This window comes from Mustela lutreola, chromosome 9, assembly GCF_030435805.1.
Source record: "Mustela lutreola isolate mMusLut2 chromosome 9, mMusLut2.pri, whole genome shotgun sequence".
Classification (NCBI taxonomy): Eukaryota; Metazoa; Chordata; class Mammalia; order Carnivora; family Mustelidae; genus Mustela; species Mustela lutreola.
This window is the reverse complement of record NC_081298.1, coordinates 15265667-15290031: the sequence shown is the minus strand read 5'-3', so window position 1 is coordinate 15290031 and position 24365 is coordinate 15265667. Positions and strand designations below refer to the sequence as shown.

Genomic DNA, 24365 nt, shown 5'->3' with positions numbered 1-24365 from the left:
TGTAGGAGGGAAGCTAACCAGGAGCCCACTAAGGCTTTCCAGCCAAGGCCGTCCCCCCACACCTGCTTAATGCACGCTGGAGTGAAGTGCTACCCTTCATCTTCCAACACTTTAAACAAATACCTCCCTTGATTTGGCCTTAGCAGAGCTACAGAACACAGCTGGGCCCCATCCTGGCCAAGGAGCCTCAGTGTCTTTCCACTCCTTCAAATGAGGGCAAGGGCTGTGTCTTCCCTGCAGACTTGCAAAGGTGCCGGCCCTCAGCAGGCGCTCCATATACTTGCGCAAATCAAAGGTGGAGCTTCTCAACTTTTAATGTGCACATGAAACAAGGGATCTGCTTACAATGCAGACTGGATTCAGTAGCTCCTGGGTGGGGTCTGGCATTCTGCATCTCTAAGTCCCAGGTGAGGTCCCTGCGCTAGTCTGAGGTCCACACTTCCAGCAGCACTTGGATTTCTTCACCATTCCTGATTGTGCAAGGAGCCTCTTGAGAAGCTGACAAGAGCTATTCTCTCTTCCTTAGAAATGTGCTTGTCAGCACATATATACACATAGTACATTGCATAAAATTCTGAGGTTTGCAGTCCAGTGAAAAGCCTTTCTTTTGGACAGACACACTTTAGTTCTCATTTGAAAAAAAAAAAAAAGGAGATGCAATAGGGGACAGAGAACAAAAAAAGCCCCAGCAGAGTTAGAACTCCTGGGGTCTGGTGCTAGCTCTACTACAGACTTTCTGTGTGACATCAAGTAAGTTTCTACCCCTCTCTGAGCTTCAGTTTTCCCACCAGGAGGGGGCTGGACTAGATTACAATGATAAATTGGTTTTCTCTTCTTTGCCAACTCTGATAGCTATTGCCTGAAATACTCTGGTGTTAAGAATTCTTAGACTGTGTCTGGACTTGGCAGAAAAGGGTGCTGTGATTGATCGGTGATGCCTGCCATGTGCCCAAGAAAGAGGGGCTTTAATTGATTGGTGATGTCTGCCAAGGTCCCAGGCCTGGAGGCGACTGGCTTCCTGCCAGTTGTCAGCCTACTCCCTAGAGTCCCTCCAGCTGTGACATTCCATAGCTCATTTAGAGTCATCCCAGATTGGGGAAGAGAAGTCCATGCTTGTCCTCGAGGAGGCAAGAAGGGATAATTCTTTAAGCCGCTGGTTTCTCAAACCTGCCGCCCCTTTTGAGAGGCGGCAGCAGAATCCCCACTCCATGGCAGAGAAGGACAGCATGTCCTTGCACTCCCATCCTCAGCTATTTTTAACTCCAAGGACAGAGGCCCAGGCAGAAGCTGAAATACAGAAGGGCTGCGGCGGGCCACCCAGCCTCCTGATGGAGAGGAAGCCACCATCCTCCCATGGTTCCCAAGATGCTGCATCACTGGCCAAGTAAGAGTTAAAGCGAGCTGCCAAGGGACGGGAGAGTGTTCCTCTCTTCCCATGTGAGGGAGGCTGTGTTCTTCGTCAGCACAGCCACAGACCCTCTGCCAGTCCCTACCCCACTACAGCCTGTACGTGCTCACTGACACAACCTGCACACATGTGCACCAGCCTCTGGTGAGGGCTGAGGGCACAGCATGGAGCAAGGCAGATGGGGGCCCTGGTCCGCTGGACCCTTCCAGGACAGGGTGGAAGATAGACCCCAATTGTCGTAGCCCAATTCCATAGTTACAACTGAGGGGACTACACTGTGGTCACCTCCACATCTGTGAGCTCTCCAAGAGCTGAGATGTTCTTCATCTTTCTATCCCCAGAACCAAACACCTAACCTGGCACAGAGGAGGGTTCAGAGAATATATGTTGATTAAAAGAATTAGGAGACATTTTCTGGAGCTTGAGGAGCCTACAGGAGCCTACCTCCGACTGAATGAGAGCCAATCGTTCATTCACGGACTCACTAAGTATTTTTCTGAGCACCTTCTCTGTGTTAGGGCCTGTCCTACGCACTAGAGCTAGACAGAGCAGGGAACAAAATAAGGGACACAAACAGCCCTCCTGAAGCTCCAATCTGGGAGAGAGAAGGAAACACTGAACCACCCAAATACATGAAGATACGGAGGGTGCTACAGGGTGATGAGTGGAGGGACGGGTGGTCAGGAAGACCTCATTATAATATGCAGGTGAAGACCTCAAGGAGGGAACGGGACGAGCCAGATGAATACCTGGAGGTACAGCCCTCCAAGAACACAGACCCGCAGGCAGACATATGTCAGGCCCATCCGACAAACAAGGAGGCCTGAGCAGCGGGAATGGAGTGAGCAAGGGACAGTGGTACGAGGTGAAGTCTGAGATGAGGCGGCAGGAGGACAAACTTTGGCAGACAACACAGCTCGCACCGGGCCTGTCATGGAAACAAGGGGTGCGGGTTGTGTTGGTGACGATGACGATGACGATGTCAGAAGCAGCCAGCATTCACTGGACAATGATCACATGCCCAGTGTGGGCTACACAATGAATGTGGACTCATTTATTTAATCCCTACAGCCTCCCATGAAAGAGGCCCTATCTTATCCCCATTTTACAGATGGGGAAGCTGAGGTTCGGCAATATTTATTCAGCTTGGAGGAGGCTGGCAGTCTGGGGCCAGAATCCTCTGTCTTCCTGAACACACCAGCCCTGGTGGACACAGACCGTGAGGACCAGCTTCTTTCCCTCCCAGAGTTCTTAAACTTCTCAGACTCCCTTGAAAATCTTCTGAAAGCTGTTTATTAAAATAAAAAAAGTCTGGTTTTCTCCAGAAAAAAAGTACAGGTGCACAATAACACAACCTACACATAATTTCAAGAGGTTCAAGGTGATAAGCCTCTGGCCCTGAAAGCAAGCACGTTTTACACATTTGTAGCAAAAGCAAGAATTATCAAAGTTGTCCAAAGAGGCAGGAGAACATGGGCTCCTCTAAGACCAGCCACAACTACTTCTACTATTTGTCAAGAGCCTACTGGGAGTGGGTCACCTGTAGATTTGTTTTATCTCATTTAAACCTCATTTCAACCCTGTGGGATGACTGTTATTATGCTCCCTTTCCAAATGAGGACACTGAAGCACTGAGAGGTTAAGTGACTTGCCCAAGACCACACAGCTGGTTTTGACAGAGCTGGAATCTGCCCCAGATCTAGCTGGCTCAGTCTCAGTCTCAGTCTCAGTCTCTATTCCAGACAGTCTCCTTCTGGTTTCTCCAACTGCAGCCCTCCATAATCCCAGAGAGGGCAAGACACTTGCTCAAGGTCTCACAGCTCAGCACACACAGAGCTGGTTCTGGGGCTGTGTTGTCCAACATAGTAGCCACTACCTACATGTGGCCACTTAAATCAGTTAAAATTTTTAATAATGAAGCATTTGGTTCCTCCGTTATACTAACTACACATCAAGAGCTGACACAGACACATGGGTCTACTGCTTACCCATTCAGGGTAGTACAGACACAGAACATTCCCATTATCACAGAAATTTCTGTTAGACAGCATTTGTCTACAACTCAGTCTCTTGACTCCTGACCTAGAGCTTTCCCTCAGTCAGAGGCTACTAGAAATGAGATTTGCCAGATGAATGAAGTGGGTGGAAGGGGAGGCAGGAACAGGGCAGCTGAAATTGTACAAGACAGCAAATGAGCTCAAAGAAAGGCTCATAAGAGGGAAGCTGAGATCGACCTCTAATACAGGATAAAAGATATGTGAGTCACTGGCTTGGGACCCACCTCGCTAGCAGCAAACATCCCTGAATGTCTGTTTACAGGGACCCTCTTTTAACTATAAGGCTTCTCATTTCCTTGCTGATGTCTGGGGTTCCTTACCAGGAAATGGGGCCTTTCATCTACTGGAGAGAGATGAGGCTGAATGACAAGCCCCCCCGGCCCTCACCCGGAAGAGAGAACTCAGTGCCCGAAACTCCTGCTCACCTTCCTGGGACGGTGAGGAGGCCGAGAGCAGACGGCGTTGGACCCAAACAATCCGGTCAGACCTGGACTCAGGAAAGTCCTGCTGTGGACATCAGGGGGTGACTCAGGGTAGAGTGGAGGCTGTACCCACAGCTGCCAGAGCAGATGTGAAGACCCTAATCACACTCAGGCTGCAAACCCAACCCAGCAGAGCCAGTGAAGCAGCCAGACCCTACACTTCTCCCCAAGGGCTCCTTTATGACTGCAAGACGCTCGAAGGCTCCAGCAACGCTGAAGGTTCAAGTGACATTAACAATACTGATGACGACTGCCAACAAGTGAGAGCTTTTTCGCGACGTACCACATCACCCACAGCAGTGCTGGGCACACATCAAGCGCTCCAATAAAAACCCTGAATGCTGAGTGTAAATGTCTCACATAGTAGCGGTAAAAATAATGACGACGATTATGAAGTTGGTGCCTTACTCCTGTCCCGAGCCCGTATCACCCTCTACTCAGTCCTTCCATGACCCCTGATACTACGATTATGTCCACTTAAGGGATGAGGACACTGAGACACAGAGAGGTTCACTGGTTTAAGGACACAGCCAGTAGAGCGGGACAAGAAAAGAGGTAAGGTTTTAATGCAGGTCCCTCTGAATTTAAAATGTGCTTTTGCCTCTCAAATTAAATAAGTAATCATGTAGACAACAAAGGGCTGTGCAAATTTGATTTTCAGCATCATTGTTGTATTAGGATTAATGGTGAAGGTGACTCTGGGCACAAAGGAAGGACTTTCTGCCATCGAGCCGTCTGTCAATGGAAGGCACTGCCCTGAGCAGTTAGGACTGTCCCTCACTGTCACCAAGGGAGACTGGACAGGGGACCAAGGTGGGTCCCCAGATGGAGACCAGATCAGTACGGCAAATGCAAAGAATCACCTGCGGAGCTTGCGACGGGATAGATTCCTGGGTCCCACATGAAAGTTACAGTTGAGTAATCGGGCTGGAGCTCAGGATCCTGGTGTCAGGTGGAAAAACATGACCACGCAGGCTGGGACTCACTGGACAAGTGAAACGCTAAGCACCTTCCTTACCGAGGACTGCGGGATTCTAGAAGCCACAGGAGCCACTGAAGGAAGCTAGCAAGTGCCCTCAAGAAGCATGCAATCGGGGGCGCCTGGGTGGCTCAGTTGGTTAAGCAGCTGCCTTCGGCTCAGGTCATGATCCCGGCGTCCTGGGATCGAGTCCCACATTGGGCTCCTTGCTCGGCAGGGAGCCTGCTTCTCCCTCTGCCCTTTGCCTGCCTCTCTGTCTGCCTGTGCTCGCTCTCTCTCCCTCTCTCTCTAATAAATAAATAAAATCTTTAAAAAATAAAAAAAAAAATAAAAAAAAAAAAGAAGCATGCAATCGTTGAGTGATAACAAAACCCTGCTCGGTGCCAAGCAGCACACCCGTTGCCCCAGAGACCCCTCCTCTCCGGGGCTCCTGTCTCCTCCTGCCCTCTTTCACCCCAGCATCCCACCCTTCAGGACGGGGATGCCTTTCCCCACCCCCAGAGCTAGGGACCCCTCTTTGGGCTTCCATAATGACAAGGTTTCCACTTGCAAACATCTGTGTCTACGTCTACCCCCCACCGCCCCAGGCTGTGACAGGAGCGGATGGCTCAGTCAGATCCGCGTGGCCAGCACCCAGGGCCTGGCCCGGGATAGGTGCTCACTGAACACCTGCCAAGAGGGACTTGTGCCGCTCCATGAAGGATGGGCACAGGAGGCAGGGAGGAGAGCCATCGCTGCAGGAAGGAAGTAATCCAGGTCACCAGGTTGGGAGGAAACAGAACCTACAAATTCTCCCCGCCACTGTTCAGAATCGGCCTGTGCTATTTATAGCTCACAAGCCTTCTGCTTCTCGCATTTAAATGCGGGGCCGGGCATGGAATAAAATCCTGGGTAAGTCTGTCAGTTTTTGATTTATTTATTTATTTATCTTCTACAAGAACAAGAGCGAAAAGCAAGAACAAAAATGAGCCATGGCTCTCGGGGTGAGTGGCCTTGTGTTGTCCCTGAGCCTGCCTTGGCTGAGCTGAGGTCTACAGATGGATCATACACAGTTCTAGACCCGATCCTAGAAATCAGAGCGTCCCTGGGGGGGACCAGACTGTGAAGGTCCTTTTAAGGTGATTTTTAAGTCTTGGCTTCAGTTTACAAAATAGTATCACAGCATGACCCTGCCTTGGTTTAAACACATTCCTGCAAGCATGCGCGCAAACACACACACACACACACACACACACACACACACAGGAGAGAAACAGCCCCAGTGGTTCAACATTCTGCTTTTGGATGACAGAATGAGAGTCATTTTTATTTTCTTTTTGTGTGCTTCTCTGCATATTCTCAGAATCTCCACCATGGGTACACATGGCACTGACTGAAGATGTTAGGCCCAAGGAAATCGGCTCTGCTGTTGGCTAGGTTGTGACCTTGGGGGAATTCGGGCACAGCAACAGGACTGGACAGGACTGAGGACTGTACAAGGTAACACGTGTGAAATCTAGCACAGCATCTGGAACATGGTCTGTGCTAGCAAATGTCAGCTAGTGTAACACTACACGTGTTTGTGACTAGTCAAAGTGCAATATGGTTTTAAAAAATTAAAGTGATAAGGAGTGACTCTACCACACCCAGCACAGCAGGAGCCCAGTGAAGGGATTGGGCTATGGCGCAGGAGGGCTCAGAGGCCTGGGTCCCAAATCCATCCCAGCCAAAGACACGGCAAACCACCCTCTCAATCTCACTTTTCTCCCTTTCCAAAGGTTGGTGGTGGAGGCTGGACAGTGAGTCTTTCCCCTGAGAGAGGGCCCAGGAAGCCTGAAGAGGATGAGAAAGTTCTAGTCTCCAAGTAGGGTGGGGGCACTAGCACCTTTCCCAATCACCTACCTCCTCCTGATGTACCTACGTCGCCCCCACAAGACATCGAGAAACCATAGGGAGCCCCTCCCTGACTACATATCCTGATAGCCACATTCAGCACCCCCTGCTCAATGGGGTCACCCAGTTACCTGTTCTGCTCATTTTTCCTCCTTGGCTGAGGGAGGCCCCCAGCTTACCTTCAAACAACCAGCACACTGGAGCAGGGGCCAGTAAATATGTTGACTACATAAACAATGCTTTTAAAAATGATAAAGGGCCGTGCATGGCAGTGGTCAGGCTAAGAGATTCACATGCCAGGCAGGCCTGTTTGACCTTCCTGCTGAATGACCTTGGCCCAAAGAGGAGCCTAGCCTCTCTGAGCCTCAGTTTCCTCATCAGTACAATGAGTAGGACAATTTTGCCCCCTTCATATACTGATGTTTCATAGGATAATCCAGGGAAAGTGCTCAGAGTACCTAGCGTGTATGAAACGAAATTAAACGTTTGCTATCACGAGCATGATTATGAAAAACGTAAGATGACAAATGATTCTCTAGGGACCCCATAGTTTCAGCACTCTCCCTATGGTCTTGCCCACGGCTGGTTCTCTGGTTCAGGTTCAGGGACCCCTGCGGACTTCTGGGCAAGCTGCTGTCGGTATAAAGGTGCCCGACAGAGGATGGGACCAGGGCAGAAATACAGCCTGTCCTCCTGAGCTGGCACTGGAGAAGGGGGGTCTTTTTCTGATTCATCCCTCTATAGGAGGTACCATCTCTTTACTCAGTCACCCAGGCTGGGTGTGAGAAGTGTTCTTCTCTAATTGCACAAACGTCCCATGCAAGCCATGTGTACTACAAATGGGACCATGAGAAGGATCATCCCTGGGCTGGTCTCACGCTCAGTTCAGAGAAGGACACAAAGGCCACCACCCGCCCCCCCTCCCCCATGCCCCTACTATTGGGGGCCCGGGGCAAGAGTACATGGAGGCCCTCATACTTATTCTAAATATTTAAAAGTTATAAATGAGGCTATTAAATAAAATATGCTCTATCCTTCTATTCTGACAAATAGGCCTACATAATGACCTTGAAGGCCAGCCCAGGTTCAAATTTAGAATCCACAGTGTTCCATGGCTGAATATGGAGTGAGGAGGGAGCCGGCCCTCAGCTGCAGCCTGGCCCTCCTTCAGCCCCACCCCTCATTTAAAGGGGCCCACTTTGCACATCTGTGTTCTGTCCTCACCTCCACAAACAGCTACTTTGAAGCCACTTAACGGGACACCAGCAACGTGCAGAGTCCACCCTCGGGAGGATGGACCCAGGGAAGGGGTCTGGACACACCCAAGATGATGACTCAGGGCCATCTGGACACAAAATTCCAGGGTCCCACATACCCTGAGGATGAGGGGGGTCCAGGTGGGCATGGCCCCTTCATCTATAGGTTCCTTGCTCAGAGAGCCGCCCAATAATGCTGCAGGCCCCAGATCAGGACCCATCCGGGCAGGTGTGAGGGCAGTAACAGCAAGGCCCACAGCTCGCCCAGCAGCCAGGGTTACCACTCACCACACAGGTACCAGAAAACTTACCACAGCCTCACATGGCTCCATTCTTTCAGGGACTGTGTCCTCATTTTACCAAAACCTTTCAAAAATCAACAGATTTGCTAACTACTTGGGGGTGAGGTGAACATGAGGCTTCTCTCCCCTCTTTTCCCTGGCAAAGCCCAGATTTAGGGGTTTAAGTTTCTGGGGTGGCCCTGGGTACCTGCAGACCCCATCCTACTCTGAAACCTTTCTGGGCCTGGAGACAAAGGGGCCCCACTCCCAATTCCTGGTCGGGGCTGGGGTTTCAGACAACCCTTCCAGTCCAACCTCTACCTACAACAGTGACATTCTTTTATGTTTTAATTTTAATTTTTTTTAAGACATAGACATTCACCTCTGGAGAGAAATTATGGGTTTCAAGAGTTCTTGACAAAGAACTTCATTCTAGAAATGTAAAGCCGGCATTTTAAATTTGGATCTTATTCACGGCTGGGAAGTATCAGAATGAAGATTACAAATTTAATAATGCAACACGGCAGGAATTGGCCCAGCCTAACCTCCAGGAGAGTAATTTTTTCCTGCCTTCAAACCCAGCACTTCCCAGCCTCCCAGCATCACCAGACCAGGCTGGTGACACACTCCTGACTTTTTTGTGTCTTGCGCTCTAGCCCACGCAGCCAGCCCAGACACGGGAAGATCTTCACTGCCACAGTCTGTGGATTTAATGCTGGAATGGTCAGACCTATTTAAGCAGAGTCACTATAACCAAAAGGAACCATCCCTTGGCCTGTTGGCTCCATTCTTCCCACCTGCAGCCAGAGAATCTTTGCAAACCATAGATTTTGAGTCTGTAGCTTCCCTGTTAAAAACCCAACAGGGGCTCAACTGTCTATAAGCTCAAGTCTAGGATTCTTGACTTAAAGATCTAGTATGAGCCAGTCCTGATACTTGGCCAACTACATGCTCCCTTCCCTGGGCTTTCAAAACACCATGTGCCCCTCCCACCATGGGGCCTTTGCACAGCTCCCAGTAAGAACATGAGCCAATACTTATAGAGCACTAACTGGGTGTCAGGCACTATGCTAAAGGCTTGACAGGTGTCCTCTCTTTAATTTTCATTCCTACCTTGTGAAGTAGGTGGTAGAGCCAAGTGGTTAAGGTCAGATTCCGGAGTCACACAGCTGGGTCTGAATCCTGCCTCTGATTCTTACCAGTTGGGTTATCTTGAACAACATACTTAATCCTGTTTCCTCAGCTATAAAACAGGCATAGTGATAGTACCTAGCTCACAGAGTGGTTGTGAGGCTTGAATAAACTAATGGAGGTCAGAATGTGTCAGAAAGTGTCAGAATGTGATGAGCGTGTATTAATCAGCACCAGATTATCCCCATTTTGCAGAAGGAGGAGAAGCAGAACATGATTAAATCCCATGGTTAAGGTCACACAACTACCAGTGCGAGTGTGGTCTCCAGACTCTGAAGCCCTCAATTTTCACCATGACACATCCATTGTAGAAAATTTGGAAAATACAAAAAACAAGCAAACAAACAAAAAAACCCAAAACAAACAAACAAACACCACCACCACCACCAAAAAAAAAGAAAAGAAAAGAAAAACCACGAAGTAGAAAACAAATACACAGATTAAGAGAATCCAGGATTTGAACCCCCACTCTCACAACTGACTCCCAAGTCTGTCTTCTCAGCATATGGCATCCTATCTCACTCCCACCTCCTGTGCCTGGCGAACTCATCTACTCATCCCTTAGGTCTCAGCTTAGCTGTCCCCACCCCCGTCTCCTCCCAACCAGGACAGGTCAGTCCTCCCAGCTCCAGCCTTTCCTGGCACTCTCCAGTTGTCTTGTACGGCACTCACCACAGTAGTGATCGAATTTTAGTTGTTCCTTTGAGTAATATAATGCCTAAGCCCTCTTCCCACCAGACTCTAAACTCCATGAGACCAGCAAAGACGGTGCATTTCCCGGCTCTTCAGCACCTAGGACAGGGCCTGGCCCCTCATCCAGTACTGGTGGAAAAAAAGGGAAAAGTGGAGAGTGCAGGGAGCATAGGAGGGAGGGAAGGGTTTGGGATTCAGCTCCACCTTTCCCAGGTCAATGGGGGGGGGGGGTGCAGACAGGGAATCACACAGTCCCTGCCCTGGAGGGCCTCTCGGTGTGGCAGTGGAAGTATGAGAGAAGCCGCACTTTGCAAGACCAACTCCATGTGAGAGAAGACAGGTGTGCTTCCTGGAGGCAGTGGCATTGGAGCCCTGTAGGGAAGGGAGGGAGGGTGGGCATCCCAGAAAAGGGATCTGAAGCAGAGGCATGGAGGTAGACAATGAAAACAAAACAGCCGAGAATGAGGAGCCAATTTTTCCTGAAAGGAACAAATGGCTGGAAAGCCTGGAAACAGGAAGTGAAATAATCTGGCCCAACCCAAAGACGTGTTCATCCAGCCACCTTCTTTCCAGTCCACTCTTCAAACACAGCCATGCCCCTGAGCTGGCATGAGCGATGCTGGTGGTCCCCTGTCCCGTAGCCCTCACCTTCACTACTTCACTACTGTCAACGACCACTGGTCCAGGAACTATATACTCCCTGGCCTGAGGGCCCCCTCCTGGTAGTCGGCTGCAAATAACTGGAAGCTTATTATAACTGGCCAGCCCAGCCGCCATGGCCTCCAAGCCATGACTGACAGGAATTGGTGTAAATACCCCAGCTCCCTCACCCCTAGATGAGGGCATGTTGGACTCCAGGGTTCTGCACACTAACACCCACAAGTTAAATTAACTCACTGCTTATTGTTGTAAATAAAGTTTTATTAGAACACAGCCTCACCCATCCATTTACATATTCTCTGGGGCTGCTTTCAAGCTCCAACTGTGTGAGCAGTGGTAAGAGACACCTTATGGTCCACAAAGACTAAAATATCCACTGTCTGGCCTAGAAGGCCCCAGAAAGTCTCAACTCCACTTGCCCTCAGATAGGGGCAACTTGGCAAATAACACACTGCTTCCTCACACCATTCCCAGACTCACTTTCTCTAATGCCTCTCCTGTAGTTTCATCCATCACCTCCATGAACCACACAAACAACGTACAACTGTTTTAACCCCTAAAAATAGCAATTTCATGTGGCCCATCCTAATACTTGTACTCAAAGCCTTGTTTCAGGACCTGCTTCTGGGGAAACCCAAACCTGGACAGCAGGGTAAATGTCACTGTGCCCATCTGACAACAGGCCCTAATTTGAGACTGTTTCCTGTACAGACATGGCAGAAGTCAGCCCTAGTCTTGAACTCCCCACACCCACACCAGTCAAAGCCTTGCCAAGTCCTTGCAGTATTATTAGAACACCTGCAGAGATCCCTGTGGCTTACAGCCATGGACTTGCTCGTCCAAAGAGGAAAGCAAGGTTCAAAGAGGAGAATGACTTGCCCAGGGTCACTCAACTGGCAACCTGGCAGATATGGGGTCTCAAATCCAGGCCTTCTTATGACAAAGCCAGGGCTCATTCCATGACAAATCAGCTACCCCTTAACTTTCCCTTCAGACAGGCTGTGAGGACCCTAGCCCACCTCTCTGGAAATAGGGCCAATTTTCCATGAGGATCAAGTGAGATCAAACAGGCAAAAATGTTCTGTCAAACCTGAAAGGTTTGAGTATCAAGAAAGACACCCTTCAAAGACATACTCAGAAACCCATTAAGAAGCTTATACAAACACATTCACAAAAAAAAAAAAAAAAAAAAAAAAAAGAAAGAAAAAAAAGAAAAAAAAAAAAAGAAATGCAGTACAGAGTGTTGGAGAAGACCATAAGTGTTGGGAGACAGACCAGGATGTGAAGCGCTGCGCTAGCCTTCACTATCTGTACGACCATGGCCAAGTCAAGGTACTTGATTGTTCCAGCCCATCTACTGTAGTGATCACACACACCTTGTGGGACTGTGGGGAGGGTGACCTGAATTAGGGGTGGATACTGCTCAGCTAGAAGTCCCCAGGCCAGCCAGATCCCCTTCACCAAGCAGGACACCCAACCCATGGCTGCTGTGAGTAGCTGCAGGTCCTGGCTCCTAGCTGCCCCTTCTGTGAACTGCTATTAGATGGGAGCGACTTTCCCAAAAAGTTATGTCCTGACCTTCAGGACTGCCCACAGACAATGACTGATATGGGAATACAGGCGGCCAGTCAACTCTGCAATGCCACCTGCTCCCAAGAACTTCCCCCAAATCAGGCTGCAGCTAAGGACCCAGCTTTAACTGCTCCTTTTGCTGCTCTCATGCATCCTTCTCACAGGCCTCCCGAGAGCACCGCACAGCCCCTCACCTGCACAAGAGCCCTGTCTCAGTGACAAGAGGGAAGAGCTCTCCCCTGTCCTGTATTCTTTTCCCCTTGAAGACTCCTGGGAGGAACCTGAGCGTACGCCTCGTGTTCATTCCTCCCAAGCCAGCGGCACCCACCTGATTCCCAACAGGGCCAGGCTTCCCAGTGTGAGGGGTCCCTCTCCCAGAACTCAGCACACCCAACAGAGGATGGGCAAAAGTGCCAGATTCCTGGGACCAGATGGCTTGGGGACAGGCTGGCCTGGGTCTGGGCGGCCCCAGAGGCACCTGGTCCAGGCTTGGTGTTGGGCCTGGGCAGATGAAAAGATGTTTCTTGAGACGTTTGCTGAGGAACTAATTAATTTCCATTACAGGCCCCCATTAGGACACATTCTCCCACCTACTCCCCAGGTGACTCCAGGCAGGATTTCCCAGGGACACCAAGTGCTGGAGATGGAGGGTGAGGACTTAAAGCTTCAGGTGGAAATAGGGTCCAAGGTAGTCACTTGGGGTACCTCATAGGAGAGGAAATGGCCCTGGTTGGGAAATACAGAACCATCAGTTCTATTCCTGGCTTTGCCACAGACCTGCTGTGAGCCTTTGGGTAAACCATGCAATACCCCTCTGGGCCTCGCATGAAGATGAGCAGATGACTTCAGAGGGACTCCAGCTGGGAGGCTCTAAGACAGTAACAGCGGACACTCTTGACAGACTTTTACTGTGTGTGGGCTCCCTATGAAGCATTTTACAAATATTTACTCATTTAATCCTCATGATAGCTTCAGAGCAGGGAGGGGTTTTTATTAACCCATTTTATAGTCCTGGAAACTGAGGTTCAGCAAAGCTAACTAACTTCCTCAAGGACACACAGCCAACAGGCAGCAAAGCCAGTTTTCAAACCCAGGCCATGAGGCTGCAGAGTCTGTATCATAACCATTACCAAGCTACACTGCCCAGTCTAATCTGACCACTCTCATACCTTCACAGTGCCTGGCACAGAGCTAAACACCGCCATAAGTGTCTAATTAGAATGTGGTATCTGGAAAATAAAGAAAAAGCTGGCAGCCTACAAGACCACGACGGTGTTGAGGGTGGGCCTGGGTGGCTGAGGTGGGAGGAGGCTGATGCTCCCCTTTGGGCGTCCCCTCGTGCTGCCTGGCCTGCTTACTGTAACATATCAGTAACAGCAGAAAGAGCTGGAAACTGTGTTTGTCCTGGGAGAGTCAGAGGACGGAGGTGCCCAGGACACTTTTCACTAGATACTTTTCATGACTTGTAAATGCTATACCATCTGCATTTATGACCTACTGCAAACAGCACTTAATCTTTTCAAAAAGTACTCCATGACCGATCAGCCAACGGCCAGCCAGAGAGAAACCGCAGCAGGAGGGAATGCTCTGGGGATAAAAATGACCACAGAGGGGCTGTAGCTGAGTTCGGGAGGGGGGGAGGGTACTAAGCAAGTGTCCTGCTTTCTGGGAGACTCTGGTTGTACGTAATAAACAAGCCCACTAGACCACTCTCGTTCTGCAGGTGGGAATTCTGAGGCCCAAAAGACAAAGGGACATGGCCAGTGAAGACACTGAGATTCAGCGGCCGAACAGAGACCCCTTCTGACTCCTCACGCAGCCTCTGGGGCTCCCCTCAGCCCACAGGGAACACCAGTATCCAGACCAGAGCCACAAGGCCCAACCCCAGATGTGCGCGCCCACCAATCCCGCCAGTCCTGCACCTGGGCAGTCAACCCTAGCAGGAAAGGCAGAAGTTTCCATTTCCCGGATGCCCTATGAGCAGTATACACATTATCTCTAATGCTCACAAGGTGAAAGTTATTCACTCTATTTTGCAAAGAATGAGGCTGAGCAGAACAGTTACATATCACAGTTAAGAGACTCATCTTGGGGGTGGGGTGCTGAAGTGGCTCAGTCTATTAAGCGGTTAAGCCTCTGCCTTCAGCTCAGGTCATGATCTCAGGGTCCTGGAGTGGAGCTCTAGGGTGGGCTCCTTGCTCAGCGGGGAGCTTGCTTCTCCCTCTCCCCAAACCTCACACCCAACTCATGCTCTCTCTGTCAAATATAAATAAATAAAATCTTAAAAAAACAACAACAACAACAACAACAACAAAAAAGAGCTTCAGCCAGTACACGGCAGAGACTCAAACCCAAAGCCTGTGTTCTTTTATGACCCTGAGCCACTCCTCTTGGAGTATTTCCTATCAGTTTAAGACAAGTCCCGCCTGGAAACTATCTGTAAATGCCTTTGTCTTCAGACTCAGACTTTCATAGGCCTGGGTGGGAATCTTATCACATCATAAGGTTTGTCCCCTACTGCCTCCATCCTGAGCTAAGTCTCAAACCTTCCCTCGAAAATTACCAGCGACCCTTTTCTTAGAAACATCTAAATTAAATGACTCAGTAAATTCCCTTGGTAGCATTTCCCAGCATTTTGCCCCTTTACATCCATGATTCCTTTGATTTACTTCGTCCCAGCGGAGCCTTGTCCTCAAATGAACCTCCTGGTTTTAAGACATAGCCCTGCCTTTCTCCAATTCAGGAAAGGGACTGTGTCCTGTTCCCTCTGGTACAGATGCTAGACATGAACTCCTCAGAATCCCCGAACTGTCTGAGCCTGATATTCCATAAAAGGATATTAAGGCCTGATGTGTTATTCATGTCGACTCATTTATCATTTATCTAGATGACTTCCAAAAGGATTTATGGGGTCCCATGTATTAAACCCGGCACAAAGCAGGGCAGCATTGGAGGCTCATTTAATCTAGAACCATGTGCTGGTGATAGGAACACCTGGAGACTATTCCTAGCTCTTGAATTTGGTACCCAGTGTCCCCAAATCTAAGACACTGGTAGGCAGGAGACATCCTAAGTGGAGAAGAACCCTTCATTTCTCTCCATCTTTCTTCCCTAACCCAGCAGTTCTCAAGGTAGGGTCGCTGGACTGGCAGCATTGGTAACAGCAACACCTGGGACTTTCTTAAAAATAAGATGCTCTTGGGTGCCTGGGTGGCTCAGTGGTTTAAAGCCTCTGCCTTCGGCTCAGGTCATGATCTCAGGGTCCTGGGATCAAGGCCGGCATCGGGCTTTCTGCTCAGTAGGGAGCCTGCTTCCCCCTCTCTATCTGCCTCTCTGCCTACTTGTGATTTCTGTCTGTCAAATAAATAAATAAAATCTTAAAAAATAAATAAATAAGATGCTCTTCTTCTACTCCAAATTGAATGAAACATGCTGGGGTGACACCAGCAATCAGTGTTTTTCACTAGTCCCTTAGGTTATTCTGACCCACTGAAACTGACAGGAACAACCACAACAGCAGCAGTTCCCCCTAACTGAGCATCTACTATGTGCTCAGCATGGAACACACGATCTTATTCATCCCTGTAACCAAGGAAACCTCCATTCCGCGCGCCTAGGTGAGTTCTGTGCATCACATCACGTATCCCGCACAATAACCCTTTGAAGAATGCCTCCCCCGTTTTAGAGATGAGGAAGTTGAGCCCCAGAGAGTGGAAGCCACTTGCCCAGAGTCACACAACTTAGAAGTGGCAGAAGCAGGATGCGAATTCAGGTCTATCAGATTTCAAAGCCATGTAGTCATGTTCTTTCCACCCTATAAGAGAAGCTCCCTGAGGTCTCTCACAGCTACATCAGCTTAGAGAGCTATAAAGCTGGGTCAGGTGAGAGTCAAGGAGGGGAGGTGGGCAGGGTGGGGAGCAGGGCAGAAAGAGCCCTGCCCAGACTACAGGGTGAAAAGAAGCCAAATGATGTATTTAAAGGCGCAGCCACCTATGTCCAAGGAACAAAAAAGGACAGGGGTTCAGGAGGCATGAGTTCTCGGCCTCTTTCTGACTTTACACAGCTAGGGGGCCTTTTCTCTTCCCAGTTTGGACCGTGGTTTCCCCACCTGATACTCCTGATTGGCTGCAAGGTTGAATGATCTGCTCCCAGCTTATGTCTCTGACCTTGTCTCCCCTCACCCATTCTCTCTAACCACACTGGTCTGCTTTCTGTTCCATAAACACCCAAACTCACACTGACCTCAGGGTCTTTGCACCAGCGTTGCTACTGCCTGGATCACCCTCCCCCTCATAGTCCCACTGCTGGCTGGCTCTCTGTTATTTAGGCCTCAACTCAAATGTAACCTCCTCAGTGAGCCTCCCCTGCCTTCCTCACCTACTGTTATCCGCTATCCCAACAGTTTTATTTTTATTTCACTTAACACGACCTGAAATTACTTATTTTTTAATTGCTTCCCTGTTTATTGTCTGCTTCCCCCATCACAGAACATAACTCCATGAGCACAGAGACCATGTCTGCCCTGTTCCCCAATACATCCTCAGCACCTAGAATACTGTTAGGCACTGAGCAGCCAATTAAATATTGGTTAATAAGTAGATACTAAGGAAGAAAGCCTGGACTCAGAGGCCAGAGCCCTGGATCCTTAACACATGACCTTGGCAAACCACTCTGCCTCTCTGAGCCTCAGTTTCCCTCCTTGCCTAATGAGGGGAATGGACTTGATGCTCTCCAAGGGTCCTTTGAAGACTTCCAGTCTTGAGAAGTGAGGCCTGGAACCCACCCAGTCGGTCCGGCCAGAAGAGGCAGCTGGCCAGGGTCCCTGCACAGCTGCCCCCTCCTCACCTCCCCCCAACCCGTGTCCCTGCCCAGGCACACAGTCATCTCACTCCCCCATCGCAGAAACCGTTAATGAAGTGCGCACTGCTAAATGCAGTTACAATTACGGGGGCTAAGAATAAGGCGCTGACATCAGCCACGTCAGTTTCCGAGTGAATCAGAAAGGGAGGAGGGAGGAAGGAGAAAATGGGAGGGGGGATGACGCTCTGGAGCTGTCAAGTGGAAATAGCACAGCGTTAAATATAATCCAGCACTGGCCTACATCGGTCTGGAGAGGCAGGTGATGGCTCGGCCCCTAGGGCCACGGCAGACAACTGGATTCTTCAAGGAGGCCAGGCAGCCCAGTGATGGGGATCACCCAGGAAAAGAAGCCCAGAAAGGCGATCCAGCAGACTGGGGTGGACTGTAGCAGGACGGTGGACCCTGGAGGGGCACATGTGAATCTGAACAGGACCCCACACACCCCAGCCTCTGTCACTTGCTGTTACTTGCCAGCACAAGCACAGCCCCCAGGGCGTGCACAGCCCTCTCCCACCTGGACTCTGGGTTCATGCCAAGAGGCAGAGTGGCCTCTGGAGTCAAACACACCTCAGGCTGAATCACCACTGTGCCACCCAAGCGAGTCACTAAATGACTCCAAGCTGCCTGGCTTTCCCTCGTCAGCAAAATGGGTACACCTGCAACAGTAGCAATCCCTTCTGGTTGCTATAGGATTCGGTAAGATCATGGAATGCACAGAGCATAGCCAAGCAACACTTTCAGTCATTTTATTTTTACCATCCTGAGAAATGCTCAGACAAGGATAAGTAACCCTTTTTTCTCAAAGAGGAAACTGAGGCCAGGGAAGGCTAAAGGACCTGTCTGAGGCCCCAGAGCCACAGTGGAGTCCAGTGCCAGCCCCATGGAGTAAATTGGTGGGGGAGAGAGGAGTTTGCAGTGTGGTCCCTCCAGGTGACTGGATCTAGGGGACCTGGAGCTCTGAGAGTAAGACCGTGGGATTGTGAGTAGCCCTGGAGGGGGCGGGGCGCAGATTACAGTGCAGGACGCGTGTGTACCCCTGCGAACACATTCTCCACACCTGGCACTTTTCCAACAATTCTTAAAAGAAATGCTGAAACGATGGTTGTTAAGGTCGTAATGAAAAGTCGTTTGAGGAGGCAAAGTAAAAGGCTCAGAGCCTGGAGAGCAGGTCAGCTGACTCCGAGGCGCTCCCACTCGGCTCTCCTCCACACCTCCGCCCCGCCCTCACTCAGCCTGCCGGCAGAACCGGCTACGCCTCGGGCCCAGGCGGGTGGGGAGCGAGCCAGAGCACCACCCTCCCAGGGAGCAGCCCGCGGCGCGAGGAGCCCTCCTTCCCCGCTTCCCACCCAACGGAACCAGACAGGCCTTCCTGCCTCTGCAAACTCCAGGAAGCCGGAGCCAGGAGTCTGGCTGCCTGGGGACAGGGAAGGTGGGGGGGCGGACGGAGAGGGATTTAAGGAAAGAGTGCGAACGGCATCCAGGCAGATCTGCAGGGCAGCGCGCTGGGGAGTGGGGGAAGGGCTGAATCCCCATGCACCCGATTTTTCCGAGATGCTTCTTTCAGAATAATTTGATTCAGATCAAGTGGTTTGGGTTCATACTCTCATCCCACCCCATGACATGTACCAGGGGAACATTGGGTCAATTCTTTACCATGCCTCAGTTACCCAAATTTAAGAGAGTTCTGCCCAACTCCCAAAACCAAAGAAGATGACAGCACTTGGTGGTAAACTGGGGGAGGGAGCGGGAGGGGGTGGGGGGGACAGGAAGTGGTGTGCCCTAGAAAAGAGGGTGGGAATGGAGGCTTCAAAACCTCAGGCTCACACCTGAAGTGCACCTGATCCCAAAGGATGCTTTAAGGCCTCTCCCTCACCATCCCCCCTTATCCACTCAGCCCTAACCCCCTCTGAGGCCGAAGTACTCCCTTCTCATCCACTCTCTTAGCACTAAAGGGGTGGAACAGCATGACATTCTTTTTTCTCAGAAAAAGATCAGGTCAAATTTCAAGGACAAAAATTAGCACTTGGTCTGGGAAAGAAAACTCTGCCAAATGGAGTAAATGGGTGGGGGGCGACCAGTGCTATCGGTCCAGGTGCCTCGGTGTGGGCAAGAATTAGAGCTCTAATTCCCTCTCCTGGGATCTGTCTGGCAAGATACAGGCATCTCCACCCCACAATCCAGGAGAAGAAACTCAGACAACCCCCACCATTTCCCTCTGTCCAAAAACAGAGGGAGTGGGCTTTGGTACTAGTCTGTGGGATCCATCTACCATACACCCCAGCCACCAGATCTGGCCTGAGCGGAAGAGGGCGGTGCAGTGAAGGGCTCTGCAGCCCAGAGATGTGGCCCTAACTGCTAAGAGAGGGACCGGTAGCCGGCCCGGTGTTGCCATGGCAACTTCCTCCTGTGCTGGATCGAAGCATCCTATGGGCAAATCAGAGCTGGCTGCTCCAGCTTCTCCGCCCTTCTCCCAGACCAGGGAGAATTGGATGCTGAAACCACTTGGTCAGACTTGGGGACACCATCATCAATTCCAGACACTGATATTAACAACTCCCTTTGGCATTTGTTGGAAAGTGGAGACACCCTTGCTCCCCAGCCATGCCCCAGTGCACCACAGCAGGGGTAGGACTATAGATGTGATGAAAATTAACTGTTCAGGAAGAACAGGGAAACAGGGAGTTGGACTGCTCCCCACCCTCTTGTTCCACATGCAAGCCCCCCAAATCCCCATCTTTAAACCCTGCCAAAAAAAGCGCATCCAACGCTGCCTTAACAGCTACAACAATGCAACAAAATTAGCTTCTAAAAATTATAAAAGCTAACATTTTGAGAATCCCACAGATTCTTTTTTACAGTCATGCTAAAAAACAAGTCTTATTTGATAATTACATGATAGCTAACTGTTACTGAGAGCCCACCTCATGCCAGATACTGTACTAAGCCCTTTGCAGACCACAAACAATATAATAATCAAAAGCATGGATGTTTCAGTCAGATACCTCAAGATCAAATCCTAACTCCCTAACTTCTGGCTGAGTGACCTTGAATGAATATTCTCTGTGCCTCAGTTTTCTTATCTGAAAATGGGGTTGTTAAATGTTAATTTTATAGGGTTGCTATGAGGAAAGAATTAATATCTTTAAAATACCTAGGAGGATGCCTTTCGAAAAGTAATCATTTTAAAAATGTTCACCCTATGCAGGTCATCCTATGTGGTCCACGCTATTATTTTCTTCCTCATCCAGATGAAAAAGCTGAGGTCATGTATCTAACTCCCCAGTTACAAAGCCAGTGCCAACAAGGCTGAGCAATGATGACACCTACCCAATTATGCCCCCAGGTCATGTCTCTCTAAAGTCCCCAGCATCTTTGGAAAAGGGACAAAGGCAGCATAAGTAATGAGTTCAGAGCGCAAAGAGAGGGAAGATGCTCCTTGGGAGGAATTCTAGGAGCCTACAGTGACCAGCATCCTGAGCCTCAGGGGAGGCAGGTGGGGGAGGAAAGAGCTGCTTCCTATGCCCACAAAATGTCCAAGGCTCCCAAGCCCAATATAGGAAAGTACTCTGGCCCAGTTAAGACTAATGAGATAGGCTTCTCACAGTTTCTCAGGAAACCAGCTGAAGGGGCAGGTAAAGCCCTCAGATGGCTCTGGCTCAACCTGGGTGATGGACAAGACACAGTCCACAGGATTTGGAAGCAGCCTCAAAGAAGAGGCACCTAGATGAGCCAGAAGCCATCAGGGACACACCTCTGAGCCATCAGACAGCCTGGCATTAATGGGCCAGGGGAGGGATCAAGGAAGAGGAAGGTGGAGCGAAGCCAGGTCTAGTAGCCCTCCTACCGAAGCAGTCTCTGTCCAGTATGTGACAGATTATTCACACTGCTTTTAGAAATTAGTTCAGCACGGGACTGTTCTAAAAGAATAAATCCAAAAGGCTTTTTTTAGGAGAAAATTAATGACTTTGAGAAGAACAAGAGAAATTAAGCACCAAGACAACGTTTCTTACTTCGGATTTCTCCCAAACACTTCATTAGTCTCCTGGAAATGAAACTTGACTATCTCCCTCCCCCTCCCAAATTCAAAGCATCCCTTAAGATGGGCAGACAATGAGCACAAGATGCCCACCCCAAACTCTTGGCTGTCGGCCGTTCCCTGGGGCCCCTCACCTGGGAACCATTTTCCACGCAGTGAGATTTGGCTTTTGAAAAAATCCTCTTTCAGACAGAAGGTTAGTAGTTTACTGGAAAGAGAACTAGAAACCTGATTTTAGTCTCAGCTTTGTGCCTACTTCATTGGGTGACCTTGGGTTACACACACACACACACACACACACACACGCACATATTCATCTGAGGGCAAAAGGGGGTTGGACAGGATGATGTCTAGGTCTCTTTCAAGTGCAAAACAAGAATTTGAAGAAACTTGTTGGAAAAAACATCAGGTGGGTCTTTAAAAAAAAAAAAATCTCTACTATTCATGAAGTTCACTATTCTGACTTCATTGCCTGCAACCAGCAATGATAACCTGATCCAGGACACGGAGCATGACTTAGGAGGAAAAAAGATCTAACGGTCCCTGCTCCTACAAACCCATGCTCCTGCCCCACCAGCGGCCTGAGACCCAAGTGGCCTGTTGAACTTCAGTCTCTGACCATTAGGCAAAAGGTGGAAGAGTCAGCTCACCTGTGCTGGTGGGGGTCCCTCTCCCAGCCCTCATGCTAACCTGATTTCCTCCAGTGCAGGCCTGTGTTAGCCAGCATCCTCACTTCCTCTCATTTTGCCCTGTCCAGAATAATGACCTCCCCCAGCTACATCAAGCTCATCAGTGCTCTGAGCCTCACTTACTTTTTCCACAAAAGGGTGATTCTGTAAAATGACTTTGCAATAACCATCTTTAACCCAACCCCAACTCTAGGTCTGTCGGGAGTCTGCCTCACGTACCCCTCATTCATTCACTTGGCCGACAAAGTCTTCTGGAGAATCTTCAGCCCACCTGCCTGCATCTTGCTCCAGCAGGAAGAGGTGGGCACCCATTAGCCACCACTCCATCCCATGTCTCACCAGATAACTTGGGAGACCAGACAAGGGTCCCTGCAGGCAGAGAGTCTTAAGCAGGACCCATAAATTCCCTAAAACTGCAGACAAAATTTTGAGGATGGTTCATATGTGTATGTTTGGAAGAGATAGTCTATATTTTCATCAGGTTCTCAAAAGTGTCCGTGAAGCCATTTTGCTCCTCCCTACCACAAACACCCCTCTCTGTTTTGTCCTCTCACTGAACTCAAATACTCTCAGATGTTCAGCTTCTGTTACCTCAGATTTTCAGAAAACACTTCTAACTGCATCATGTGTCTTAGGCGCTGTTATCCCATTTTACAGATGAGGATTTGAGGCTACGGGGTACATGACTTGCCCAAGGTCACAGCTAATAAGCAGAGAAGCAAGACTGGAACGTGGTTCTGACTCCCAATGTGCCACTCCTTGGGGAACTCTCACCCAAACCCTCTAGCTACCCCACCTGTTGGTGGATTGGCTTCCTCACCACAGAAATCTACCTGGAGCCCTCAGGTTCTATCTGCCTGGTTCCATGGCCCCAAAGAGCAGGTTTCCCTACATTACCCCGCCCCTCGGGCTCTAGCTGAGGCTGCGCGCAGGCCCGGGAGCGCGAGGTTTGGGCCGCTAGATGGTGGCCGGGTTCAGCCCACCGAGAAGGGCTACTCCAGCGACAAGAGCACCCAAGGTCCAGGCACATTCCGGGCGGTGCGCAGGTGAGGAGTTGGCGCCGCCCTACGCCTCCCTCTGGGACCAGATGGGAGGAAAGGCCGCACCCAGCTAGTCTCCCCGCGGTCCGCCCCAGTCTGATAGGAACTAGGAGTCTGGATCCCCAGCCTCCGGGGGAAGGGGAAGAAAGCCAAATGAGGACGCTTAAGGCCTTGGGCGCAGGGCGGGGGGTCTTGGGGGAGCCTCTGGACGCAGGCAAGGCAAAGATGGAAAGGTAAGGTCTGCGCGCCACCTCCAGCGGCGGGGTGCGCGTCGGAGCCCCAGGGGTGAGGCGGCCAAAGCCCCGGGGCTCGAGGTGTGGGCGCGACAGGAGGGAATCTCAGGGAGGGTGGCAGGTCGGATCCAGGAGCAAGACAGGGGGCATCCAGCAGGCTCAAATGAGTAAACAGAGCTGGTCCAGACGACCCTAAGGGGCCCACCTGCGGGAAGGGGACGAATGCAGAGGGCCTAAGGGTCCCTGGGGGCGGCTGGAGGCTGGAAGGCAGACCTTGGGGCCCCGTGGGTGGGGGCGTATCCTGAGCAGGGCTGTGGGTAGGGAGGAGAGAGCGGGCCCCTCTCAGGGCGCACCGGGTCGAGCAGGGGGCCTCCGGCCCTGGCTCCCGGGGCCACCCCCCAGCACACACACACACCCCAACCGGGGATGGGGGCGGGCCGCGCGCTTACCCGCGTCCTCGTCGTCGAAGGAGTTCATGCACGGGAAGTAGATGGCGAGCGCCTCGAAGGAGGCGGACAGGCTGAGGCGGCTCTGCGAGCGCTCCATGCCCGCGCCGGCGCCGGGCGCCTCGGCCGCGCCGGCGGCAGCCGCGGCGGCGGGCGGCTTGGGCAGCTTGGCCGCCCCATTCTTGACGCGGAGTACGGCGCGCGGCGTGGTGGCGGCTGCCCGGGGCTAGGCCGGGGCTCCGCGGCGGGGCCGGCGGGCGCGGCGGGGCCGGCGGGCTGCGGGCGGGCCGGGAGCGGGCGGCGCGCGGAGCCCGAAGCGCGCTGTGCTCCCGGCGGCGGCGGCGACGGTGGTGGCGGCGGCGGCGGTGGTGGTGGTGGTGGTGGTGGTGGTGGTGGTGGTGGCGGTGGTGGTGGCGGTGGTGGTAGCGGTGGCGGCGGCGGAGGTGGCGGCGCAGCGCTCTGGCCCGCGGCGCCCCCAGCCGGCCGCGCGGGGCGGGCTCGGAGCCGCAGCCGCAGCCAATCGGCGCCGCCCGGGGGAGGGGGCGCCGCGCGCGGGGGCGTGGGAGCCGGGAGGGCGCGGGCGGGGCCCCTCCTCACCGCCCCTAGCCCG

The 24365-nt window shown here is 51.3% G+C and overlaps 1 protein-coding gene across 2 annotated transcripts in view; it reads right to left on the bottom strand.

Annotated features, from left to right (window-relative positions):
- The window catches only part of RIMS4 (regulating synaptic membrane exocytosis 4), a 58481-nt gene extending 34479 nt beyond the window's left edge, over window positions 1–24002 (bottom strand). The window contains exon 1 of one of the 2 annotated variants that reach the window (XM_059133563.1): window positions 23759–24002. In XM_059133563.1, the coding sequence (XP_058989546.1) occupies window positions 23759–23855 (97 nt within the window). In that variant the 5' untranslated portion in view covers window positions 23856–24002. The remainder of the gene's footprint in view (window positions 1–23758) is intronic. The other variant, XM_059133564.1, reaches the window with a different exon arrangement.
- Between the last annotated feature and the right edge of the window lie 363 nt (window positions 24003–24365).